The sequence below is a fragment of the Pleurotus ostreatus genome (assembly GCF_014466165.1).
Source record: "Pleurotus ostreatus strain PC9 chromosome Unknown scaffold_7, whole genome shotgun sequence".
In the NCBI taxonomy this organism is placed as follows: domain Eukaryota; kingdom Fungi; phylum Basidiomycota; class Agaricomycetes; order Agaricales; family Pleurotaceae; genus Pleurotus; species Pleurotus ostreatus.
In genome coordinates this window covers 1,665,372-1,690,520 of record NW_023503162.1, presented here as the reverse complement: position 1 = coordinate 1,690,520, position 25,149 = coordinate 1,665,372, and the positions used below count along the sequence as shown (strand labels likewise).

Sequence of the window (25,149 nt, the reverse complement as noted above, 5' to 3'; positions counted from 1 at the left end):
TGTGACACTAATGTAAGACGGGAGGGCCTATACGTAATGAATTTCGGTGTCGGTCAGGATGGTTATTACTATTTTCTTCTATAGGTTTCTCGTAAGTACTTTCAACGCCTATGAAGCCTTCTCTATCTAATCGATACTGTACTTTAGTTGCCTTATTTGACCGTCGTTGGATCTGGGGAATAGACATGCCCTCATTCACTTCCCTGAAGATTGGGGTGGACGATGTATTTTGGCCACTGCAATATTCGTCAAAACTGGCAATTGCGCCTCTCGCCACCCATTGTCCTAAGTGGTAGTAGATGGGTGGGTTGTTAATTTCGTGGGCCACACATTTTGGCCACATCAGCCCAAGGTCTATATAATCTCTGCGAGGGCATCCAGGGAATGCAGAATTCAGCTCCTCGACATCGAAAGCAAGTTCATCTCTTCAAGCTTATCAGTGAGTTCACCAAGCCCTATCCATCCCTTCATATCGCTTATGATCATCAGTCCATGGCAGCCTATCTACCCTCCTACGGTCGTCCCCAAGGTGCCTATGCGCCCAGTGGTGACTGGACTGTCAAAGACCCGGCGCAGGCGCTCCAAGTCTTCCTCATGGTCGATCCCGCTGCTCGACGCTCCCGAACTGGAGCCGCAAACACCCCCAAGGACTCTCACTGGATGCTGGCCTGGCATGTAGGGACTACACTTTCGGGTCATGAAGCTCACCGACGCTGCCATCTGCGACAAGACCCCGGGGTTCCTCACCTGACGAACTGGGGAGTGCTCACTGGGGCTGTAGAAAGCCATGAGCTGCAGAGGCTCGTCCGTGTGCCTTTGGCGATCTTGGAGAAAGATGCCCGCCTTAAGCTGGAGGCGATTGCTAATACCACGCAGGTCAGAGTTCCGGACGGTCGATGGAACTGCCAGGACTGGTGCATCGAGGTTCTGAACCAAGCGGCTATGGCAAGGATCTTCAGCCCCGCTGCCGTCCAGACCGCAATCGCGAGAGCTCAACAGGTTCCTCTTCACGATTAAATTCGCTTGATGCTCGCGGGAGCTTCCCCTTTAGTCTCTATCTACCTCCTTGTACTTGTCTGGCTTTATCCACGCAAATTGTTTTCTCGGTACAATATATTTGTATCCATGGTCTGTCTCTGAAATATCGTTTGCCTCTGATTCCCGAAATGCAACGCAAGTTTGCATGGTCCAGGACACCTTCCCTTTCCATCCGCATTCTCTGTAACCACTCATACCACAACTTGAAGAATCTCTCTATGACATGGTCAGTGCCGTCAATGACACACTCCCTTTCATCCGACTACAATTACCTTGTTTCATTACACCTACTGCTGTCTATTATGAGTCTGTTCAATGCGCACGCAGACGAACGTTGTGAACTCCGAGGACAAATTATACAAATAGACCAGCGAACAGTCGGCGCCTAACTCCTATTCTCCCTGTTGCTCCTCCTCGTACCGCCCAAGTCAAGTCCTGGTCTGTGCTCGTTGCCCTTCCTTTAAGTACGACGGTCGGACATCCAGAATCCTTACCACTCTGGCCTTTTGGCTTAGATCAAGTGTAGTATCTGTTCTTAATAGTTTAACCACTATTATGGGGGCACCGCCCCCATTCATTGGTTATCTTATTTTTGCCGCCCCTAGTCTCTGTGCTCTGCTTGCAACACGGGGGCTGCGATGACCTTGCTACTGCACTATCGGCTTGTGTCGTCAGGGGATTCCTTTTTGCTTTTCTTTTTGCTGTTGCATGCACCTCGCCAGTTGGTTGAGTGGTTGGCTGCAGCAAATAGATTGGGTTGATTGGTCCTATATTTGCATTTGTATATTCACGATTGAATTCATGTCAACATCCTTTACCTACTGTTGAATGCCCCGTACATTGCTGCTGCCCTATATGTCAACGTTATGCACGATTTTTGGTGTTACATATTGTATCGAAGTTCAATGCTATATAGGAGGGAGTTGTTCTGCTGCCTGTGCGAGAAGAATGGTTGGCACTTCAGGCTGTAATACGAACATCTTCCGAGGGCAAATGTGTTCAAGGTGAGTGAGATCATAATAGATCATAATACTTCATTGCATGAAGGTTTTGGCGGTGAACAGGTATAGTAGTATCCGTAAGTATACCCAAACCAATGAGTGAGCGTGAATGGGTGGAATATACGGTAGTGAGAATGTGTCCCAGTAATGAAAACAAGAGAACCGATGTCTTTTAGGGTGGGGTAAAAGTTGACTGACAATAATCAAGACAATAATCAAGACAATATGGAAGATGTACGTATATTGTAGTGGAATAAATATATAATCAAAGTGTGGGCGGCGTCGATGAATGGAAGGCATCGGTTGAGATTCCGTAAAGATACTGTGAGAAGCAGAGGATCGTGTGCCGCGACGGCATAGATAGATGGAGCCATACTGCCGGCGGTGAAAGACAGAAGGAACATGGTGAGAGAGCAACACGAAAATCCGTATCACGCATAAATAGCCATCTGACCGTTGTCCGTGGGATCCAGATTGTCCGAGTATGAATTTAACAGCCTATGCAAGACGAATCACAGAACAACGTGAGATTCGAAGGAGGAAACGGTTGCAGGGTGACCCATCCGAGCGTCGAAATACGGCATACGTCCAAAGGGAGAAGGTCATTTATCAATGCATCATGAATGATTTGACAGACAAAGCATCATCATGAGAAAGCAGCAGATATAAAAGGGCGAGAAGGGAGGTAAGGAGAGATCATTGAGCAAACTGCCGAGGAAGAGGGTTAAATGAACGCTCACTTGAACCATAATCGACCTCCACCGCTTTTGTCTCTCACCAGCTCCAATTCCTTCTTAACTACACCAGAGGCCCACCGATCGAAGCACTGCAATAATGCCTGCCTTCCCTCCCTTGTTCCCTCCCCCTCTAATATCCACTCTCCCGTCCACCCTTCACCTATGGCGTCGTCCTCCTCGTATCCTGTGGATGGGTACTTAACTACTCGGGCGATCCACATGTGCTTCTTCACCACGGCGTAGCCATTCGGAGAATGCGGACTCTTCACTCGCGTCGATGAATGTAACAAAGTCATTTGAGGCCCCTCATTAAACATCGGCAGCCTATCGACGATAAATGGCGGGTTGGCCAACGCAGGCATGATGTGCGTGTAATAGAATGGCGAAGGAAGCGTCAGTACATCCAAGACAGGGGGCGGATGAGGAGGTAAGTAGGGCACAAGATCTTCGCCGTCGTAAAGCAGCCACTTCTGTTGACTTGGCGTCTCAGCGTCGTCAAACTCCGGTGCTTGCACGTTCGAATCTTCGGAGGCTTGCGCCCGTGGACCACCAGGAACGTACCCTAGATTACAAACAATATCTCCTGCGGAGAGATGTCCCCAGAGCCTGGATTCGACGAGTTGTTCCCTGCACTTGCCAATACTGTTCGAGTTGCCGGTGGAAAGTTCCGTGCAAGGGACGAACACGCGTAGAATGGGCGCGCGAGCCCTCCACTTTGCCATATTCAAGTCGTGGGGTGGAGGTGCGAGCGAATTGCACGAGGCGTGAGTCGAGGCTGAAGGTGACAGAGCAGCAGGGGATGACGATGGCGTGTCGACGATGGAACTCCGCGACAGGTGTGATTGCGACGGACTAGAGTCAATCGACGAGTCGCTGGAAGCATTCGCAGAGGTGAACCTTCGGCTCGGGCGTTTCAGAGGGATTGAACCATAGCCATTTGGCAAGACCATGGTGGTTCTCCTGCTGAACGCTGCACTGCCTCCTTCGTCATCTGACTGTGTGGCTGCAACGGGAAACCTGGAGGCCCGTCTCCATCCGTCTGAATAGACTTTGAGTGCTCGAGGCATGGACGCTGGTGGGGGAGGAGGAGCAGCTGGGGTATTAACTAGTTTGGAAAGTCTCTTCCTGGCTTTGGCGGCAACCGAAGGAGTGGAGCTGGCAGGCGCCTTTGGCACACTCCGGCGCTGATGGAGACCGGGAGCAACATCAGCGACAGTGTGACCTCGCACATGTTTGCTATTTGATGGCGATCTCGACGCAAGCTCATCCCGTACCGGGTGATCGGAGAGTTGATAAGATAGAGGAGCTGGGAAAGTTAGTTCACGAAGAATGGGGCGCTGTAAGTTCCGGAGACTGGCTTTCGCGTCATCTCGGGGCTCGGGTGGGATGGGGTAAGATGAACTATGTACGACAGATTGGAGAAGAAGCACGGCTCGAGAATGGGCCTGGGTCAACGCAATAAGTCTGTGCGTCCGTTCCTCTTGATCCAGGGTCGTCATAAATGCGGAGAGGCAGGACAAGGCGTGCATAGGGTATTGGTGGAGGGGTGTCATCTCGGACAAGACTACATGGAGGAAATTAGACGCGAAAACCGGATAATGAAAGTGGGACGTACTCAGCAGGTTCAAGTCATGTAATGACATCGAGACGTCACGGAATCTTCGCAGATCGCGGCTACGCAGGGCGTCGCTGTACCCAGGGATGAACCGAGACAGTAGGACGTCCTTGGTCTCGAGAGGGCCCAACAAGTTCATGAAGTCTCTGCATGTACCCGCAAGCGATAGAAAATCCGCCCAAGACATAAATTGCAGCAAGTGAGCTAATACGCGGGGATTCTGCCTGAGCAAGGTGGGGAAAGTGAGCCGACGCGAGTACGAAGGCAGAAACGACGACAGATGGCGCGATTTCGCGACAGGCGGCGACTTGCTCCTCATTCTGGGCCTAACGGTCGAGGTCGGCCTTACGTCGCCGCCGTCGTTCTGCGGGATCGGCGGTAACTGCCTGTCGCGAAACGAAGGCACTCTTTTGGCGGTAATGGTGCTACCGCTATCCATTCGATTTCTGACGGTCGTAGAGGGCCCCGGGAGATATTCGTCAACCGGTAAAGGATGTGGGGGCAAAGCGACGGCCATTGGTGAGCTAAGGACCCCAAGCTGAAGTACTGAATGGTCGAGAAGGTGGAGCTTTGGGCTCACCAGGACTCGCCCTCTGACGGTCGATGAGATGATGGTGGTACGGGTCAGAGATGTTTTCAGCTCAGTGGAGTCGATTAGTTCGTAGCATTTTGTAGTTTGGTCGCCGTCGATTCAAGGCGGTGTGATAACGGTACAAATAAATATTTTCTCCCAAAATATGTCAGTTACGGACCGCTGTCGTCCGCTCCCGAATACCGGTTAATTTCCCAATTATAGGTAATCCTCCGGTGCCTTCGGAAAATTAATTCGATATTCCGAGTCTCATTCCGAGTCTCGTTCGTGACTTGGCAGGGCGTAAGAATTGCTGCTATGTCAGAGATTTCATATACTCATACTCATTCTATACGCCTCATTTACGCATTTACGACTAGCTCAAGCAGCATCCTACTACCCCGATGTTGTATTCGAAGAGTTGGTCGTGCCTTCCCACATGCTCCCCACACGCTATCACAGACTGAGATTCCGCAATTGTTCAACAATCAAATCAAACTTCGGTGTGAGGTTGATAGGCGCCGGTCCCTGATACATGTGGGCTCCGATTAATCGCGTCCTATTGGCAGACGTTGACCAGCAAAGGCTGCGCACTGTGCGCAGTCCCACCACAGCACCCGTATGCCCTTGCGTTTCGCTTACTGCGACTCTTGATGATGTATGTTATCCCCATACGGGTAGCTAGCATTCATCTAATTACCGTCATCCGTTTTAGCATTCGCTTGTATGTCAGAGTCTCCTCAGTATACCCGAGAAAGAAAAACCATCGCATACATTGTGTCGTCTGCTCCAAAACACGTCTTTGCGGACAGCGTTGTCTGTGGCGCTGAACGTCGGTAATCCAGAGATGACCCTGTCATTGTGCAGCCTCTTGCCACAGGCAACAATGATACACGTAAAGACCCACGACGCGTGTGTGACGCGTGTATCATCCAGGTATCGTGTTGATCGACGGAAGAGCGTACGGGTGTGAACGGATTTCTAGATTCAATAAATACATTTTCACGATTCGACACGGACCCTTGCGGACTCTGGGAGCCCATTCCGAGTTTGAAGTGACGAGATACATATGGTGCCTCCTAAACACCTATAGGAGTAGCTGAGTATTAGATATTCTGGATGAGATACAGCACTTTGCATCAGGTTTCGAGTCCCTGCAGTGAGCTGAGAGCGAAAGATGAGGAAAAGGCCACAGTATATAATACCATCGTATGCTGCACCATAGATAGTAGAATAGATTGGACTGCACATGGAGGCAAATCTAGGCTGGGTCGCATAGAACGGCTTACGATATTTTCCGTAATTACTAACGGTGCAACACGATGCTGGGACACGCTCGCGCATTCAAGATGATGGAGAAAACCCAGCGATAGAGAAAACCAAGCAGTGATTCTTACAAATCATGGGTCGCTCGAAAACATAGGTGACGGGTCGGAAGTAAGCATCGATTCGGGCGGCGGGTAGAGAGAGAAAGTATCATGGCGTATTCACGGAGCAACACCTTGGGTGGAATAAGCGATACCGAGAGTATGGGTAAGAATGAAGGATGGGAGAAGAGACGATAGTGTGTGCGCTTCTGTGTCAGACCGCGCCCTCCATGTGGCAGAAAGAGTTCCTCGTTCGCATTCATCTCGTAGGGCGAGGCAGAGGCGAATTCGATCATGCGTGGTGGTGGTTGGAGACGAAGAAGTGGTAGGCGGTGTGCGAATTCTGGCCTCAGGGCTTCCCGATTTGGTGAGTCCGGGATTTGCCAAATTAGGGTTCTGTCGTTCGCCCACGTCCCCCGCTTATGGTAAGTTATCTGAGCCTTGCTCAGGGCCACGGGTGGGTTGGAGTAGTGTAGCAGTCCTGGACGCTCAATAAGGCCGTCTCAACGGAGCGCACCATGACGGATTTAACATGGTGTTTAGTATATTCTACGAGCTGTTACTCGCGGAAGGGATAAGTCTGGCACAAGGCCCATGTATATTGTCGATTTGACACTGTTAAAACAGTGCCTATATACCGATGCCAGAGTTTATATCTAAAATAAAGGCCGAGGGCGCAGGGATGCCGTGTATTCGTTGGATGTATACGTTTACTGTCGATATGTTGCTCGAGACTATAGATGGGTAGATAATTTTTTTGAGAAATGATCGAAGATTGCTTGAATTGTATCTCTTGGGGGAAGAGAGGCATCAGGGTTTGGGTTCGGGTTTGGGTTCAGTGGGTAGAGGTTTGGGTTCAGTGGGTAGAGGTTTGGGTGGGCGTGTGCCCTTGCTGCTAGTAAAATTTGCAGGCCCCCGGATCCGCCATCTAGACAAGGATCAGATGATATGACCTAGCGCTAACGTCAACGCTACATACTTAGGTGTGGTCGGCCTGCCGCCAGAGGCCCAGTGTTAGTAAGATGTATAGCCCACCAAAGAAGCACTTACGCATCCTCTAGTTCTTCCTCCTCCTCTTCCTCATCATCGTCAGCGCCTACCTGGGGTTCTGTAGGCTGTCCTGGGACGGCGTCTGTATGGACGGGTCCATAGACGCAATGAAAGTGTTAGGCCTGGTAGGCGTGAGGTTTAAGTGAAGTGATTTACTGTGCTGTCTGTACAACTTTCGTTTCTGCCTGCGGGTCCTCTACGTGCGAGTCCTCGACATCACCACTTTCGCTGGTGGTTTCGACTACGTTCGGACTGGGCTGGTCGCTAGGAACGAAGACCCCGCTCATCAGTCCGAATGATAGAAGACATATAGAAGACAACTACAAGGAACGTCGCTACCTTGGATCCGTGGCTGTGGTAGTGGGTTGGGTCTCCTTTGAAGACATAACGTTCCTGGATCCTTCATCGTGAGCGTCTCAACCTTATATACATGTCCAATGGGATTTACTTATCACGGCAGACCCTCATCGATAGACGCGCGAGCCATTGTTATCATGTTATCAGGCGCTGAAAAACCACGAAGAGGGCGGATATGAAGCAAAGAATCGAGAAAACTCACACTACCTTGGGAAACTCTGGCCAAGTAGGGAGTTCAAGCGTTTATCCTTGCTTTGATGCTGATGAATTGTCAACTTCGAAGGACCCCACATCTAAGAATTAGACGCCTTGATATTGGAGGTGGCGTAACTATATCATGGTAGACTGGTACGTGGATTTGCCAATGTAATTTGAGAACGTGGGCTGTAAGAAGTATTTCAGTTTAGGCTTGGGTTAAGTCTTTCGTTGCCTTTAGCCATGCTTTCCGTCGACGTTTCCTCCCGAGGTGTGACTCTTACTGGTTTGTGGCTGAGCCGGGGTTAGGCCGCGGCGGGCGTTCAGCGAGGTCCTTACTTGTCGCAAAGAGGAGTGCGGGTTTGACCTTTGCGCAGACAGAATGCCTATTCGCAAGATCTACAGCCAACATAGGGTGTACTGTACAGGTGAGAAATTGTGCAAGATTCAATCAACTGTGTCAACCTACGGAGATTGATTCACCGCAACGGGGTTCGTGTCCAGTGCGGCCATACCTGCTGTATCGAAGTTGATGAACGGAACTTGTGACGATCGAGAGCGCCACCGCCCACTGCTACAGCTTCAGAATTTGGGAATCGGACTAATCGATGGCTATGACCGCTAAGATCTGAGAGCCCCAATGAAGCCTTCTACGTGCCTGTGCCGCCAACTATTGAACCTAATTGAGCGTCGCCCGCGTAGAACTTTGGCGGAAGAATCATAATAGAAGGTGAATGATCAGACGCCCGCTGAAGCACGCAACTCAGCTTCGTTGCCGTAGCTACCTTTCTCAAATGTTTCACTCTGCTCACGGTTGGATTTTGACGGTACTCAGCAAGCTCGTGGGCAAACGGCGAAAGGGCACTTTGCTCGTGACTAGTGGCGAGTTGTGGCTGCTAAGCTATCACCATCCGAGTACCAGCCTTGGCACAGCCCAGCGTTGAACACGCAAGTTGCCAACTTGAACGCAATGATACCAATATGGATGCCTGTGCAGTACAGGGCTATATAATACAGACGTCCTTGCCAAAGCCCATCACCACTGCTAGTTGAGGCCTCATCCCAAATGACCTCCCCCCTGGAACAGAAACAAAACTCAGCACTGGCATACACGACCTGCGAGGCCTTGACTAGCCATGGGACTCTGCGACCTATCACCTCCGTTACCACCGAACGGTACAACAAAAAACACAGCGTAGAATTATCCAGCTTCATCATCCCGGCCGGCCTCGGACAATTTGATCGCGAAGTAACGTATGTTAACAACGAACTTAGTCACCAGGCGCTGACATGAATGAATTCTGCAGGCCAACTTACCTCCCTGAGAGCTGGGCTTCTTATGCCCACCCCGAGGGTCAACTTTACTTCTGCCGGCATAGCACCCCGGTCATTGTGACCGAAGCTTACCTCTATAACTCCGAGAACATGCGGAGAGTGGCTACCTGGTTGACGTTGATCGAGGCGCTTTGCGAGGAGCGCCAGGTCGTGATCCACTCGGGCGTCGAACTATTTTTACAACTCGAGGAGTCCGGATGCGCCTACTACTTTGTCGACCACCTCTCCAGGACGGAGTTTTGGCTAGACCAATTTGATACCAATGAAATAGGCTTGGACCAGGTTGCCTCTGAGGAGCATCTGAGTGAGGCGAGCACTTTCATTAATAGAGCGGCTCAACTGACGCGTTCTACAGAATTGGCCTTGAACGAGCACTATTGGTCCCATGTAGAATACTTCCCGGGGCACTTCGGTGGTCTGGAAGAATCCACAGTTGTTGAGTTGATTTCTATTTTCTCGCATGCAACCCTAGGTCTGTGCCTTTACCGCTGAAATCAAGGCTCCACTCATCTACTATCCTTAGACCGCATGACTTCCGCTGTCTGCACTTTCCCGTACACTCCCAAGGACTGTAGGAACTACATGGACTTGCTCAAAACTGCTCGAGGTCGGTGATACTGCTTTTCCGCAAGCCTCATATCTTACGTAGTCTTCCTTTACAGAGAATACCCAAGATATGTATAACGTCTGCGTGATCGCGCGTCTGTGGGTCTTGGTAACGAACCACCGGTTCACCACTCATTACGGACAAGAGTCTAGCCGTCTGTCCAGAACCCAAAGTATATTGGTACCTAAGATTTACACCCCTAACTTCGTCTCTCGAGCGGTAACCCTCTTAACCTTGGGGCTATCAGACGTCTATACCAGCAAACTTGAAGATGTCTTCATCGATGATCTTGTCTACGCTGAACAATGGTTTAGGATGATACAATCAATCACCAAAGATTGGAAGACATCTCTACAAATTGTACGCGGTGTTCATTTCACGTTCAAATTCCCTTCGTCTGACGGATTTCAAGTCCACTCTACTATTAGTCGCACACATCTCCTGTATCGCACCAGGTGTCCCATCGCTATGCCTAACCTCCGCTACCATTCTCTCTATGAGTGTTTTGGCAGCATCTTTCCTCCTCGTCCAACACAGGCATCTACTCAACGCAACGGCACTTCACGCGGCGGATCACCTCTTGGCTATCCGATCAGAGAAATACGGCTTCAAAATTTCTGGGATGTTGTTCGCGCTTCCCGCAGTCCTCAACATCTACGGAGCAGCCATATTCCTTGCCCACGGGCTGACAATCATTGCTCTCCACCTTCATGTAGGTGTAGCCGCTGGCATCGCCATCGTCTTCTTCCTCTTCGCTTGGTGTGCCCACAAAATGTTAGCATCCAGGAAATTTCCAGATTCCAAGGAGAAATGCGAAGTGTAAAATACTTACTATCTCGTGTACATATTGTAAGGAGATACGATAAATATCATGATACGAGACTCGTGTCGCTCCGGTTATATGGCGTCTTTGAGGTATATGAAATGGGAGATGCTGCTATCAACCGTCAGTTTCCGACAACCTTTTGTGGGTTTGAACATTCCGAAACTCAAATAGCTATTTGCTGCTTAGGGGAAACCACCGCCCAGGTAGATTTCAAAGCCCGACTGGCGGAGTGGTCCGAAAGCGGTCAATTCCAATTCAGGGTGGTCCCTCGTCCATGTCAGATATCGAAAACGCTCAGCTGCGCAGCGCTGTCTGCATCAGCGCCCAGAATGCCTCTGCGATTTGCCTACTATTGCTCTGGACACGGTATGATTGCTGCCAGTACTCCGAAACTCACTCATGATGGGATTTCATAGGATACGGCCATGCGACTAGGGTGTCAGCCTTCGCTTGTCATCTCCTCAGCGTTCCAAGCGAACACGAGGGCGAAAACCCCACCATATGCATTGTGTCGTCTGCTCCAAAACACGTCTTTGCGGACAGCATTGCCCGCGGCGCTGAATATCGGTATGCAGAGATCGATCCTGTCATCGTGCAGCCTCTAGCGTGAGTTCGCTACGGGAAACAATACGCGTAAAGACTCACGACGCGTGCCCGGTGCATGTATAATCTAGATATCGTGTTGATCGGCAGAAGAGTGTGCAGGTGCTCAAGCGATTCCTCGATTCGAAGAATACCCTGCTCGAAACGGAGAAAACGTGGCTAAGGCAGACGCGAATTGATTGTGTGCTGAGCGATGCAGCGTTCCTCGGATGGTGAGTATCCGCCCACTCTTTTCAGGAGCTCGTTCATTGATCCCACAAGCAGCCTGGCTGCAAAGTCAGCTGGGATCCCATCTATCCTGATCACCAACTTTACCTTCGACTCGGTGTACAGCTACCTCTCCACCTCGTTTATCGATGGCGTAGCGTCTCCCGAACCTGCTGCTGTAAACCATCTCCGTCCCCCGCACCGCCAGCAGCACCCACAGAAACACACCGTGCCACAGCATCACCGGCATACGTCGAGTTTCGATGCGCTCATTCCCGACAACCCCATACCTCTAGCACAGCTCGTGCCTCTGGTGGAGCAGATTCACCATGGATACCGTTGTGCCGACCTTCTCCTGCTCCTTCCCGGCGCTATACCCATCCCCTCGTTCGCCGTCGACCCTCCTCTTCCGTCACCCGATTGGGTAGATATTAATTGCAATAGATTTCGTCCGGAAATTATAGAACATCTGATTAAGTCACCAGCATCTTATACCCTTCACCCACCCGTCCAATCGCCATCTTCATCGCTCAATATACCTCGCTCAGTAATCAAGGCGCCATTACTCGTCCGTCCTCCCAGTTCTTCAATATATACCCAAAGTGGCCGGTCCAAATTGTTGTCTTCCATAGGTGTACCACCACACTACCACAATGCATCAAAAACGCGCATTCTTATAGTTTCTTTTGGCGGACAGGTCTTCCGCAGGCCGAGTAGAACACCGAGCCGATCAACCACGCCTACTAATGGCAGTAGAAGCACATCTCCGGAGCGTAAGGGCAAGATCCTTTCCCCACCCACTACCCCGAAACGCCCTGTTCTCAACGATAGCTCAGTAACGAACATCAACGGGCTAGGGATTAGTGATGTACCCTCACTAAATGTAGCCATGCCGATGCCTGGCTCTCCCCCTACCCTCTCTGCACCCTCACGCATCGCCACGCCCTCGCACATCTGGATCCCAGGCGCCCCGCCGGCGTCGAAGCCCCCGCATATGTGCACACCGCCCGTGCCATGCACCGAACTGCCCGTCGTATCCACGATCCCGCCCACGCCGAACGTCACTCCCAACGAGAACGCGCCCCTCGGAGATCCTATTGATTCAGAGTACGCGGACGAGGAGGTGCGGCTGCTCCCTGATTTATCATGGATCGCGATCGTTTGTGGTGTGTCGAAGGAGCAGTGGAATGCCACGCAGAAGGACGGTAGCTCGGAACTGCCCGATGGATTTTATGTCGCACCGCGAGATGTCTACATGCCGGATTTAACAGCCGTTGGAGATGTTCTGTTGGGAAAGTTGGTGAGTTTCGGCTTTCATCCGTCGTCTGCTGATTTACCATTTGCCATCTTGCCGTAGGGTTATGGAACTGTATCGGAGTGCGTCGATGCCTGCACACCTTTCGTATATGGTATGTCTCTCTCCATCCACTACACATACCCACTATTGAGCCCTTTTAGTGTCGCGTCCACTATTCATTGAAGAGCACGGTCTGCGGCTCCTGCTCGAGCAGGAAGGCGTTGGCGTCGAGCTATCCCGGCAATCCTACGAAGCAGGCGACTGGGCGAGCGCTGTCGAAGAAGCCTTCGCGAGAGGGACTGACATGAAGGCGAGGAAGAGGAAGTACGGGGACCCGGCGTGGAGATGTTCTGAGGATGCTAATGATGGTCATGCTAGTGTTTGCGGAGGCGGTCGGGGTATGGGAAGTGGGGCAAAAGACAGGCAGGTAGAGGGAAGGGAGATGGCTGCGCAGGTTATGGATTGGATTAAGAAATGGACATAAACGTTTGGGCGTGTGGATGCATAAACGCGGATACGGCTAGATATTAGCATTCAGGCCTTTAGGACTGAAGTTGATTGATTATTGTTTTTTGGCCTATGGTGAGTGTTACTAACGTGAGGTGAGTCCTCGATTTCGATTTCGTTGGGGTCGGTAGGATTCCATGATCCCTATGCGAGGAGGTATGCCTTGAGGACGGCCGGGGTCGAGTAAGTAGTACGTGTGGAGCACGTTCTGTAGATGTTGAGACCGCCTGTGCCACCGCCACGAATACTAATTGCCTAAATAGGAAGCTCCGTGAACGCTACAACCCTGTAGGCAATAGCAGAGCCACTGACATCGAACAGGCGACACGGCAGCTGCGCCCCATATTTGCACTGCCGAAAGTATGGGTGTGCCCGTCGTAGCTCATCTCGACCTTGACCTTGATAACAATAAAGCCTACTAGTACAACATGGAGAAGCTTCTTGACTACTATACAAAGTCCTATTCGCACCAATCAATTCTGTCCCCAGAATATAATGAATTAAGGAAAGGAAGTTCGAGCCAGAGTCTTGAGCAGAGAGGCCAGCAAGATATATCTAAACATCGGAAGTTGATCCTGAAGGCTTTGATATTACTTCACATGATACCTCGGTCGACGGCGAGGTAGTCGTAGACTTGGGCACTCGCTTTCGGAACGTCCAGACGCGGAGTATATCCTAGAGAGTGGACGTAAATGACTGATTTAGTTTGTCTGTGATAAGTACCGACATTTTGAATTCCGAATATCAAGGCCGCCCAGATAGGATCTGCCAGCGATGTATCAACTCCGAGGGTATATCAAGAAGAACGTGAACTTGTGCCTACATGTAGCGATCGCTACAGCAAGAGGACCGTCGCCGCGACTGTCGAACGCTGGTACGCTGAGCACTCTAGCATTTTAAATCTGTCAGTCAGTTCTGCAGGAAGTTGATGTCAGCACTTACGACAGTATAACGGCAGGGATCGGCAATATGCACACCATACCAAAGCGCACAATCATCTGTATAGGCACCCGACCATCCTTGTCGACATGGAGGTGTCTGGACGCCTTCCATTTTCTCGATACTCTGTAGATAGTGACTCCTACGAAAGTTTTCTCTATCAGTATTTCCGAGCCCATACAAGAAAGCAGAGGGTAAGATAGAACTTACCGAATACAGGCAGTAGAAGTGCCATGATAACAGTGACTGCGATGTTCGTAATGAGAGACCTGCGATAATTGTCATTTTCATACAATCTATCAATGCAGATATAAACCAACGCTGTGGATATGGCGAGATGACAGTACATCCCAATTGATTTTCGACGGACTATGCCATGGCGAGTCAGAGCGAACTGAAGGGGTTCAGTGGCGCAACAAACGGGATGAGCTGGCGGATATTACCGTTAGAACCTCCATGCAAACGAGGAGTGGTACGATGTAGGGTATTAATATTATCTATGCGTGGTCATTGACGTGAGACAGGTTGTTGGGCGACTCCTGAACGCGACATACCGAGAGCCTCCACTTGATTGACAATCGAGTCTGAGCGGTAGCGCGAGATACGCAGAAGAAAAGCTTTCAAAGGTCCATCATTGACTTTGAAGCTAAGATGTAAAACATGAAACATACTTCGAGGGCGAAACAGAGACATGCACAAGCATTCCTGTAATAAATTGATCAGCCGTGTGTCCGTACTAACTGAGATCACACACATGACAGGTGCCGCATAGACGAACAAACATTGAGCTAAACATAGTCCAAACGGGGGCTCTGGGCCGTATTGCTTGCCCATAATGAGGAGAAAGGAAACGGCGTAGAATACAAACGAGAGAATGAGGTTGTACCACGCTATAGAACGATTGATAGTTGGTGATAACCGGGCAGTCAGGACAATTGCCACAAGAAGGACTAGTCCAGTGATTTGGAGGGCATTGTAGGCATTAATGAGGGCAGGGTCTGGAGAACCAGCTACTTCAGAGGCCTCTGTACAGCTTCAGAATTCAAACACATGGAGAAACCGCGAAAAACGTACCACGAGTGATTATAAAGTAGGACGCCATCTCGGGTCGCGCCAAAGGGAGTAAACCTTGGGGTACAAGGAAGGCAAACAGCCTTGCACCCTTCATCTCCTGCTTAAAACAGGAACCCAAAGGAAAACATCAAAGACTATTCTCAGCTTGATTTACAGGTGCTCACGAATGGATACCACATAGTACCCATTGACAAGTGGCAGTCCGAACCGCGTGTTGTTACCTGCACAATTGATGTACCTGGCCAGTCAGTTCAAACTTCACACGTACGTGCTGGTCCTCCACTGTATCCACTCGCCTTGGCTCTTTCCGGCGCGTCGAGCACGATATTTTGCGGAACCGCCCAGCGAGTAGAACGCCCAGCGCTCAGCGGTGTCTCCCAGTACCAAGCACCAGAGTTGTGGTCGTAAAGCAAAGCTGTTTGCTGTCAACGCATCAGCCTGGTATCACCTTCTCATGCCATCTCGCGAGATTTTGATGCAAGTGCGGGGACCAGGCTGTTGATGGTGGGGCTCTGCAAACCATCACGAAGTGGTCCGTTCTTGAGCTTCTTATATCCAGTGTCACTTTGGATGGCCGTTGGAGGGCCCATGACTATTTATGGTGGCGAAATGAATTCGGTCCGTCCCAGCGCCTTTTTTGGCCGTAGCGCCCACAGCAGAATAAGAACCAGTTCTCATGGATGCAGCATGGTCGTAGTTCTGTGCGAACCTCGCGGTTCCGTGAGTCATTAAGCTTATCAAAGGGCCATATAAATGCACGGGGACACGCCTGCTCCCTCTACGACGCGGCCATGTCGCGGGAGAACCAACCTGATCACGCACCGTACAGCGTGTATTCGCATCGCGAGAAATGGTTCCTAGTAGCCATCATCTCGTTTGCGGGGTTGTTTAGGTGTGTGGTTGAATAGTAGTGTCTTTTACACAGGTTCTGATACTTATCCGTAAAAAGCCCTTTAACGGCAAACATATACTTTCCAGCAATTCCCGTTATCGCCAATGCCTTTCACAAATCAACGGAACTCATCAATCTGACGGTGACCGTGTACCTGGTGATACAGGGCGTCTGTACGTTTTGATAAAGTGCGATGTACACAGCGCTATCTAATATCTCCTTATCAGCACCGATGTTTTGGGGACCTATGGCAGATAGCTACGGGAGGCGTCCCATATTTTTAGCCTGCCTTGTGGTGCTCTGCGGAGCATGCATTGGCTTGGCTTTGGTCCCCACTTCGGCGTACTGGCTTTTGATGCTGTTACGCTGCATTCAAGCCGCGGGGTCCGCTAGTACTATTGCACTTGGCGCGGGGGTCGTAGGGGATATTGCCGTGCCCTCTGAACGTGGAGGCTTTTTTGGTGTTTACAGCCTAGGACCTCTGGTATTTTGTCCTGACACACAGCAAGAGCGATACTCAACCTTCTGATATAGGTTGGTCCCGCTATAGGGCCAGTTATTGGTGGTGCTCTATCAGATGGACTGGGATGGCGGTACGCGCTATAGTACTAGGTAATCACATCTCACTAACATTTTTGCAACAGGTCAATATTCTGGTTCCTCTGCATAGGCGCTGCTTGCTGCTTCGTTTTTCTACTACTGTACGTTCTTTCAGACCTTTTCGAGAGGCCACGAAGTCTCATATCATCAAGTTTCCTCCCAGAGACCCTGAGAGCTATCGTAGGAAACGGTAGTATAACACCACCCAAGCTCTACCGACCATTGGTCCCTATCTTCGCTTCTCAAAAGTCGGGTAGACGTTCAAAGGATGATCCCAAGATTACCTTCAGATTCCGTAATCCCATGCGCATACTCACGTATGTGGATGTGTTGGTTAGCTCGCATTCCTCGCTAGAATTTGCTTTGAAATGACCAAAGAGTCCACTCTTTCAGACTCTTCTAGTCTTCAACGGAATTGTCTACGCCGTTTTTTATGGCGTCACCGCTTCGCTTTCCTCGCTCTTTACAGAAATCTACCCATTCTTAAATCAAACCAAGATTGGGCTCTGTTTTCTCGCAGTCGGAGGTGGTGCCTCGTGCGGAACTGTTTCCTCAGGGTGGCTTCTCGACAAGGAATACCAGGTCGTCAAAAGGGATCTCGTTAAGAAGGCAATGATCCAGCGGGCCAAGGACGAAAATCTCCCCGATTCGCAATTGTCAAAGGTGAACGACTCCGAAAATACCACGGAGAACACAAGGAAGAACATAATCATGGAGGTCACCAGGGAGGAGAACTTCCCGATTGAACGTGCTCGTCTTCGCACTGTCCCATTCATGCTTGTCGTATACGCTGCATGTGTCATAGGCTATGGCTGGTGTCTACAACGAAGAGTGTCACTTGCTGGACCGCTGGTGCTACAATTCTTTAGTGAGTCAAACACGCCTACATCGGTGCTGGCTTGTTTACAGTGACTTTAGTTGGATTCATCGCCATCTCCGTCATGAATACCACTCAAACACTCATAATCGACCTCCTTCCTGCCCAGAGTTCTTCTGTAACAGCCTGCGTTCGTATCTTCCTCATCCATCATCCTCTGAGATCTAACTGATAATTTATCCAATGATCTTAGAATAATTTTGTTCGATGTTCTCTGGGAGCCGTACTCGTCGCTGTGGTTGATATTATTCTTAGAGCACTCACACCCGGGTGGACGTATGTACTTTTTGCCGGCCTCTGCCTGTTGATGATGCCGTTGATATTTGTGGTACGCTGGATTGGACCTAGATGCCGAGCTAAGAGGAGAGCAAGGGCAAGTAGATCCTAGTTTGTATTGATAGACTAGCTAGAAGTTTCCGATCACAACAAATCAAGAGGCTTTCAATATAGTGAGTCATGCTGGGCATATTAGATATAGCCACCGAATATGCTTCCGTTTTCGGGCGGCGGGGCGCTGCAGCGGGACTAAGTTAAGCTTTAGCGCCCAACCCCTCCTCCTCCTCTACCATGAGTATCCCCTCAAAGCCGGTGAATATCCGTAGTCCCAGGCTTGGGCCTGTTGACAGCGACGAGGTCAACGCTCAGGCGACACCGCTAGGTACTCCAGATCTTCGTGTCCTACGAGCTCAGTATGCTGGAACACCCCCACCCCCGAACATTCCGCCGCGTGGTACCCCGGGTCAAAGGAATGGGTCCCCTGCGTTGGGCGCAGTGCAATTACCGCAGACTGGCATCTCAGTCTCGCCTTCACCAAGACTGTTCGCAATACCGCCGTCGAGGCGGTCAGAGACCCCCGTTGACAGCCAGGTGTATCGTTTGGCGCCACGGAAGCCATCCCCCCGTTCAACCTCGACGAATTTCCCGACGAAGAGAAAGCGCGGGTCCTCAGGAGACATCTAGTGTCCAAGGAGGAGAGGCAGGGTGGACCAGGAGTAGGTGGTGCTGAAAGCTCAAAGGCTGGAGGATCGTCGACACCCATCTCTCAACACTCGTCGCAACACGGGGTGCAGAGAGAGGATACAGAGCCGTTTCCTATACCATATCATGCGCCTGGCGCGGATGTCACGTACGTTCCAATTCAATATAATAAGTGCGGTTCCTAATGTTATGATAGCCATGACATATATAAGTGGCACTCAGGGCAGCAGCGCCGCCCCCGTGCTGCCTCATTTGCTGGCTCTAGCAACGCACCACAAGATCCTGCGTTCGAGCATATCCATCAGCCGGGTGGTTTCCGACGCAATTACCTCCTACTGCGCGCGAACGAGCAAGGCACCGATGAACCCCGCATGCTCAACTCATTCATTGATTTCCTGTTTATCTTCGGGCATTATGTGAGTCTATGTCGCTATTTCTCTTTCAATGTATTCATCCTTTACAGGCTGGTGAAGACCTAGAAGACGATGAGGACGAAGATAAGGAAGATGATGAAGAGCTCGGCGAGGGGCGTGAGGCGGATGAGCTGCCGTCTGCAGGGTTGAGCGAACGCACGCCGCTCGTGGGTGGTACTACTCGATCCCGCTCTCGATCGAGGCGACGCCGTATGTCGGTTGACGGGCACGGAAACGCAACGGTCACACAAGCTGTTCTGATGGTGAGCACCCAGAAACTGCGATCAAGAAACTGCTTCATTTTTGTTCTAGCTTTTGAAATCCTTCGTTGGCACTGGCGTTCTATTTCTTGGCAAAGCGTAAGTTTAATGACCTTTATTCAATCATTGTATAACGCCTCGCAGGTTCTACAATGGCGGGATGCTCTTCTCGATCATCACCTTCGTCTTCATCGCCCTTATCTCGCTGTACTCCTTCCTATTATTAGTTGATACTAAATTTGTAGTGTCTGGGAGTTTCGGAGGTATGTCTCTTTGTCATCTGACTGTATAGCCGTCTTCTAAATTTGGCCTAGATATCGGTGGAACACTGTACGGCCCTTGGATGCGGTATGCTATCTTGGGGTCCATCGTTGTATCTCAGCTTGGTTTCGTCGGCGCCTACATTATCTTCGTCGCGGAGAACCTCCAGGCGTTCGTGATGGGTGTCACGCACTGCGCGAAGCTCCTCCCCGTGCAATACTTCATTCTCATGCAACTTGTCATCTTCCTGCCATTGAGTCTCGTCCGTGACATTGCGAAGCTGAGCACGACTGCCCTTGTAGCGGACGTGTTCATACTTGCTGGCCTCTGCTATATTTTCGGGAGCGAGATTTCGATTGTTTCGACTCAGGGAGTGGCAGATATTAAGTGGTTCAATCCGAGAGATTTCCCGCTTTTCATTGGGTGAGTCCGATCGAGGTTATATCCCAAGCTCGCGAATGTTGACCTACGATGCGCGTCTAGAACGGCTGTGTTCTCGTTTGAGGGGATTGGATTGGTTGGTTCCTTTCTTAAGTTCAAGTTTGCAATGCTCAATATATATTGTTTAGATCATCCCTATTACCGACGCGATGCGGGAACCGCATAAATTCCCCAAGGTACTTACCGGCGTTATGATTGGGTTGATTTGTCAGTATACTTCGCCTATTGCTCGTGTATTGTGTTTTGATTTCCATATTTTTGCAGTCTTGTTCGGCGGTGCTGGTGTCTTGGCTTATATGACCTTTGGCTCTGAGATTCAGACCGTCGTCCTGGTCAATCTCGATGCTGACAGCAAGATGGTCCAATCGGTACGCCAAACGACTATCTCTCTTTGCTTATCTTATCATTCTTATTATCGTATAGGTACAATTTTTGTATTCTCTAGCTATTATGCTCTCGGTGCCGCTTCAGCTATTCCCTGCTGTCCGCATTTTGGAGAACGGAATGTTCACGAGGAGCGGGAAGGCCGATACGCGCGTCAAGTGGTTGAAGAACGCGTTTAGGTTCGGCATGGTGATGGTGTGCACTGCGATTAGCTGGTTTGGTGCGTCGGATTTGGATAAGTTCGTGGCCTTTGTTGGGTGTTTTGCGTGGTAAGTGGTTTGTTGATTGGTGCTGGTGTAAATAACCAGTCTGATATTTGACTTGCGCCGCAGTGTTCCGTTGTGTTATGTGTACCCGGCATTGCTCCACTACAAGGCCGTCGCGCGTACTCGGTCCCAGAAGTGGAAAGACATAGCGATGATCGTCTTTGGTATGGTCGCCGCTGCGTATACGACCATCCAGACAATCAAGGTTCGTTCCGCCACTAATTTATTGTCTTTTCCTCCTCTCTTTATCTGATGACATCTATTCCTTCTACTTTCTAGCTCATGGTATCCCCCGACGCAGGAGGCTCGCCCAAGTTCGGCAACTGCGAGATTCCGTCGAATTAGGATTCGAAGGCGGTAGAGATGAGATGAGTAGATTTATCGCACACATCTATAATTCATTTGCATCATGCATTTTGCACACACATGTTGTTGCCACCAAACCATGGGGAGTATAGAGTTATAGCTCATACATCATACATCACACATTGATACTTCGTTAATCCATGCATATCTTGCAATAGATCATACATATCTATACACAAACGGCGAACTTAACGTGTAATTGAGGTGCTTGGAGTCAGTGCCAGGAACTGTCATTAAGAAGCTCAAGTCAAGGTGACGACTGTCTCGTTAACGAAGTCAGCGACGTTGAATCCTGATTCGGGAGCTTCGATCACGCCCGCTTTCTCCAGTGTACTAAGAACACCGTTAGCCAAGGCAAGGGAAGTCGAGGCAGTGCGTTCACCTTATCGTATCCTGTATTACTTTCCTTGGGATCTCACTGCAAGACTGAGGATAGCCAACCGTGTTGAGCCATGCCTGTCATCAATCCTCTGTGAGACTCGGTTTAACTCCACACGATGATAAATATCTGACCTTTATATCTTCTTCAGCGTACCCAAAGTGGGTCTTAATGAACTCGATGTCCTCTTTTGACCGCTTCTCAGGGGAATCGAAGCTGCGCACGTAGGTGCTTAACTTGTCTAGGAATTGGGATAGTTGGGAGGCTGGGGCTCTCTCTGGGTGTGCTGCGATCAGCCAAGACGGCCAGGGTGTGGGGACTGAGCCGATCTATAAAGGTAGGCGTTAGGTTGGTACGGAAGGAATAAAATGCACACGAGAAGACATACGAATCGGGCTTCATCGCGGTCTACCCATGGCTTGGTGGTGAACCACTCCCACATAAAAGCACTGGTGGACCCGTCATTGACCGACTGGATTAGGCCATGGATGTCGTTGTTCACTGTAACCACGGTAAGTCCTTACTAGGACACCAGCCATCGGTTAGGCAGGTGGGATGACGAACCTTTGAAATCAATATCGTGGGTAGCCCAGCCTTGTTGGAGGGCCATTACATAGGCCATTGTCTGGCTACCGCTATTCGAATGACGAACATGCCAGTATTAAGTCCGAGTCCCAAGAAATCAAATACTTCGTTAGGCGTACTGACCTACCTGGCCTGGAGATGCCTAGAGTTGTCCCCTTCAAATCGGCAATGCTGGCATACTTGGTGTCTTTGCCAGTGATTACAGCCCTGTAGAGTTCTTTGTGTGAGTATCGATATCCACGGGTGAGTTATGGGGAAGGCCTACCAGTTCAAAGGCGTTGAGACATAACTCCCGACCAACTTGTAAGCCTTATTGCCCTTTGCGATCCCAGAAATCAATGGATCCGTGAGGGCTCTATTATTTGGAGCGTAAGCACACACAGAAAAGGTGATTTGGTTACGTATAACACAGACATCGCGATATCTATCTCATCGTTGGTCAATCGACCAATTAGCTGACCTGTACCACCTAGACGAATGAAATGTGAGCTATTAGAAGAATTACAAAGCCAATGAGTCTTACTGGGACATTCAACCAAGGTAAAAGTGGACCCTTGATCATCGGCGGCAAACTGCAGTAAAGGCGACGAGAAATGCTCGCGCACTAAGAATGGCGCTGTCTGTTATGATCTTCGTCGGATTTGACCTGAAATAATTCGTTTACCGTATCCTACTCTCAAGGGAGCCATATCTGTGGGCAGGGTAGATGTAGATGGTATCAGAAGGATCGGGACAATCGATTCCCCCTGTAGCACTCCTATTCATCCCTATCGGAAATGTGCGGAAGAACATAACGCGTGACAGCAAATATACCGCTGTCACGCCCGCCGTTAACCGCAACCACTCTTACAACCATGTTTACGACCGCTGTGCGCGCTGCCCGCCCCGTCGCGAGTGCTGCTCGTCTCCAGACCTTCAAGGCAACCAGGCTGCCTGCCCTGCGCGCCCTCTCGACCACTTCTCGCGCATCCTCAGACCATGGTCCCCCACCGCCCCAGCTTTATGGTACCGGAGGAAAGCCCGGAACCGTCCCCAGTGATTTAGACCAGGCGACTGGTTTGGAGCGATTGCAGTTGCTCGGCGACTTGGAGGGTGCGCCTGCTTTCGACGACAAGCCCTTGGACGCGAGCAGGATTGGCACCAAAGCCGACCCTATCAAGGTCCTATCATATGTGCGCAGCTTTTCTATGTCAAATTCGCTTTGGTCGCTCAATCACGTTGCGAACTTATGTATATAGGACACTGAGCGCATTGTTGGCTGCACGGGCTCGCCTGCCGACTCTCATGACCTTCTTTGGTTTACCCTGAAAAAGGACAAGTTGGGCCGCTGCACTGAATGTGGCTCAGGTAAACTGTTCGCTCACTTTACGTCGATCTCCTGCTGACATTGTGTTTGATCAGTCTACACCCTTGACTTCCAAGGCGAAGAAGACCATGGCCACCATTAGAAATACGCTGGTTGACGGATGCATGGATGCACGAAAACTGTACACGGTTTCGTAGACATAAACAATGCCCTTTTCGTTTTCCTTTCTGCTCCTTTGTGCATCGTTCCGCTGGAGAGGACTGTTACATTTTGAAGGGGGCCGTTGTCCGCAATGCTCCGTCAATGATCTGGACCAAGGCTAGATCTAGTTCTGGCTGCGTTTGTGGACATAACCGTCAACCCTTTCGATCAGAAGAAGGAATGCAAGCCGAACGCTGACCTTTGGGAGTCCTTAGGCACTCAGCGCCGCTGTGGATTTCGTCTCGACTCACTCTCGCTGTTCAGCAACGACTCTTAGCTTCGAAGAAAGTCACGTGGCTATACCGATCCGTGTTCGGAATCATTCGACTTGTTATGGCAGACCTAAATCAGTGGAATGACATCTGACCAGTGAGGAGACTACACAGGGATGCTTCTTTAAGGAAGTGAAGGGAGTGCATCGTGGTGTGAATACAATGATTACCTGGCACTTGGCCTCACCCCAGACGCAGCGGAGGAAACGACAAAGCTATGGACGACTTCGATAGCCTCTGTCTACCTATCCCTCCACTTCCGGTGGATGTCGTTCGCCTGCTTGTGGAAGTTACCGGTGAAATAGATCACAGGAGCGCAATGGCGCTGGCACTATCTTGCAGACGGTTTGAATGCTGGTAAGGACATTTCCTCTCCACGCTGAGTGAGTTACTCACTAGCCTTGTGATGTCTGCAGGGTTACTCCCATAATATATCGTTCAGTGAATCTCAAGACAATCCGTTCCGTCGACAATTTCCTGTATGCTCTGGAACACTCCGACAAGGACGTACGGCTCATGGTCAGAGTTCTGACGATCGACACGATGGCGGGCGCCTACTACTCTCGGACAAGTCTTGCGACCACACAGATAATATCCCTTTGCACCAACGCTGTCACCATCGCACTCTGGTCGCTGAAGGACAAGGAGTCGCTCTTAGACTTGTCGAAACACAAGTGTCTTCGAAGAGTATCCATACACATGGAGTACTTCATGTCCGACAAGTCATGCGTCTTGAGCAGCCTTCCGGGCAGTATCCCCAACTTTATGTTCAACATCACGCACCTGGATCTGTACGAGTTCAAGGAGAGGGTTTTACAACGGGCAGAGATCCTTCAGTATCTCCACCGACTCACCCACCTCTTCATGGTCTCTGCGAGTGATGAAGCACTTACGCTTGCGTCACATTTCGCACCGTTCCTACCATCTTCGACGAGGGTCTGGATAATCCACTTCCGGTACTATCAAGTGTGCGACATGAAAGTCATCGACGACATAGCTGGGGGACACGCGGACCCTCGCCTGGTAGTATCCATGAAGACAACAAAGAATTCCCCAGAAATGGCGAATGCCAAATACATCATCCATCGTGTTCTTGCCCAGACAGCGGAGACAAAGACGATATGGCGCGAATGGGGCGGCCCGCTTCTCCAAGAACCGGATTTCTGGGAGGAAGCTGAAATGATCATTGCGGAGCGGAAACGCTCTAAAAAGTATGTTAACCATCCTGGACAAGTGGCGAGTGGGAAGTCTGACTCATTTCATTTTGGTGTGCAGGACACCCCATGAGAAAAAGGATGAAGATTGGAGGGAGTTGCATTGGTGATATCTGCTGCTATATATG

General features: G+C 50.3%; 11 protein-coding genes across 11 annotated transcripts; 7 read left to right on the top strand and 4 right to left on the bottom strand.

Annotated features, from left to right (window-relative positions):
- Positions 1 to 492: 492 nt before the first annotated feature.
- On the top strand, positions 493 to 1,017 carry PC9H_009798 (uncharacterized protein; the record flags this gene model as incomplete). Its single annotated transcript, XM_036779296.1, has 1 exon — positions 493 to 1,017. The coding sequence occupies one exon, from the start codon at positions 493 to 495 to the stop codon at positions 1,015 to 1,017; it is 525 nt and encodes a 174-aa protein (XP_036628685.1).
- Positions 1,018 to 2,470: 1,453 nt separating this feature from the next.
- PC9H_009797 (uncharacterized protein) lies at positions 2,471 to 4,908 on the bottom strand (the record flags this gene model as incomplete). Its single annotated transcript, XM_036779295.1, has 3 exons — positions 2,471 to 2,537; positions 2,780 to 4,340; positions 4,392 to 4,908. 3 exons carry the CDS (start codon positions 4,906 to 4,908, stop codon positions 2,471 to 2,473), a joined length of 2,145 nt encoding a protein of 714 aa, XP_036628684.1.
- Positions 4,909 to 7,139: 2,231 nt separating this feature from the next.
- Positions 7,140 to 7,866, bottom strand: PC9H_009796 (uncharacterized protein; the record flags this gene model as incomplete). The annotated part of the gene is made up of 4 exons (XM_036779294.1): positions 7,140 to 7,257; positions 7,309 to 7,323; positions 7,380 to 7,461; positions 7,842 to 7,866. 4 exons carry the CDS (start codon positions 7,864 to 7,866, stop codon positions 7,140 to 7,142), a joined length of 240 nt encoding a protein of 79 aa, XP_036628683.1.
- A 1,131-nt stretch (positions 7,867 to 8,997) lies between these two features.
- Positions 8,998 to 10,696, top strand: PC9H_009795 (uncharacterized protein; the record flags this gene model as incomplete). Its single annotated transcript, XM_036779293.1, has 6 exons — positions 8,998 to 9,185; positions 9,239 to 9,570; positions 9,622 to 9,738; positions 9,790 to 9,873; positions 9,929 to 10,233; positions 10,286 to 10,696. The coding sequence occupies 6 exons, from the start codon at positions 8,998 to 9,000 to the stop codon at positions 10,694 to 10,696; spliced, it is 1,437 nt and encodes a 478-aa protein (XP_036628682.1).
- A 332-nt stretch (positions 10,697 to 11,028) lies between these two features.
- On the top strand, positions 11,029 to 13,290 carry PC9H_009794 (uncharacterized protein; the record flags this gene model as incomplete). The annotated part of the gene is made up of 6 exons (XM_036779292.1): positions 11,029 to 11,065; positions 11,116 to 11,305; positions 11,374 to 11,514; positions 11,567 to 12,809; positions 12,867 to 12,918; positions 12,968 to 13,290. The coding sequence occupies 6 exons, from the start codon at positions 11,029 to 11,031 to the stop codon at positions 13,288 to 13,290; spliced, it is 1,986 nt and encodes a 661-aa protein (XP_036628681.1).
- Positions 13,291 to 13,908: 618 nt separating this feature from the next.
- Positions 13,909 to 15,354, bottom strand: PC9H_009793 (uncharacterized protein; the record flags this gene model as incomplete). Its single annotated transcript, XM_036779291.1, has 11 exons — positions 13,909 to 13,988; positions 14,037 to 14,078; positions 14,137 to 14,201; positions 14,256 to 14,394; positions 14,463 to 14,521; positions 14,573 to 14,646; positions 14,696 to 14,749; positions 14,807 to 14,869; positions 14,924 to 14,957; positions 15,007 to 15,277; positions 15,327 to 15,354. 11 exons carry the CDS (start codon positions 15,352 to 15,354, stop codon positions 13,909 to 13,911), a joined length of 909 nt encoding a protein of 302 aa, XP_036628680.1.
- A 763-nt stretch (positions 15,355 to 16,117) lies between these two features.
- Positions 16,118 to 18,083, top strand: PC9H_009792 (uncharacterized protein; the record flags this gene model as incomplete). Its single annotated transcript, XM_036779290.1, has 9 exons — positions 16,118 to 16,218; positions 16,276 to 16,391; positions 16,446 to 16,702; positions 16,753 to 16,811; positions 16,863 to 16,919; positions 16,971 to 17,151; positions 17,212 to 17,686; positions 17,737 to 17,825; positions 17,889 to 18,083. The coding sequence occupies 9 exons, from the start codon at positions 16,118 to 16,120 to the stop codon at positions 18,081 to 18,083; spliced, it is 1,530 nt and encodes a 509-aa protein (XP_036628679.1).
- Positions 18,084 to 18,262: 179 nt separating this feature from the next.
- On the top strand, positions 18,263 to 21,043 carry AVT3 (neutral amino acid transporter; the record flags this gene model as incomplete). Its single annotated transcript, XM_036779289.1, has 13 exons — positions 18,263 to 18,493; positions 18,559 to 18,821; positions 18,870 to 19,089; positions 19,137 to 19,349; positions 19,399 to 19,445; positions 19,491 to 19,609; positions 19,661 to 20,030; positions 20,091 to 20,124; positions 20,177 to 20,255; positions 20,313 to 20,416; positions 20,472 to 20,701; positions 20,765 to 20,903; positions 20,978 to 21,043. The coding sequence occupies 13 exons, from the start codon at positions 18,263 to 18,265 to the stop codon at positions 21,041 to 21,043; spliced, it is 2,115 nt and encodes a 704-aa protein (XP_036628678.1).
- A 263-nt stretch (positions 21,044 to 21,306) lies between these two features.
- PC9H_009790 (uncharacterized protein) lies at positions 21,307 to 22,717 on the bottom strand (the record flags this gene model as incomplete). The annotated part of the gene is made up of 10 exons (XM_036779288.1): positions 21,307 to 21,397; positions 21,447 to 21,520; positions 21,578 to 21,772; positions 21,832 to 21,944; positions 22,008 to 22,078; positions 22,152 to 22,235; positions 22,294 to 22,383; positions 22,443 to 22,497; positions 22,552 to 22,632; positions 22,693 to 22,717. The coding sequence occupies 10 exons, from the start codon at positions 22,715 to 22,717 to the stop codon at positions 21,307 to 21,309; spliced, it is 879 nt and encodes a 292-aa protein (XP_036628677.1).
- Positions 22,718 to 22,882: 165 nt separating this feature from the next.
- COX4 (Cytochrome c oxidase subunit 4) lies at positions 22,883 to 23,476 on the top strand (the record flags this gene model as incomplete). Its single annotated transcript, XM_036779287.1, has 3 exons — positions 22,883 to 23,200; positions 23,267 to 23,375; positions 23,430 to 23,476. 3 exons carry the CDS (start codon positions 22,883 to 22,885, stop codon positions 23,474 to 23,476), a joined length of 474 nt encoding a protein of 157 aa, XP_036628676.1.
- A 548-nt stretch (positions 23,477 to 24,024) lies between these two features.
- Positions 24,025 to 25,131, top strand: PC9H_009788 (uncharacterized protein; the record flags this gene model as incomplete). The annotated part of the gene is made up of 3 exons (XM_036779286.1): positions 24,025 to 24,164; positions 24,224 to 25,018; positions 25,083 to 25,131. 3 exons carry the CDS (start codon positions 24,025 to 24,027, stop codon positions 25,129 to 25,131), a joined length of 984 nt encoding a protein of 327 aa, XP_036628675.1.
- Positions 25,132 to 25,149: the final 18 nt, after the last annotated feature.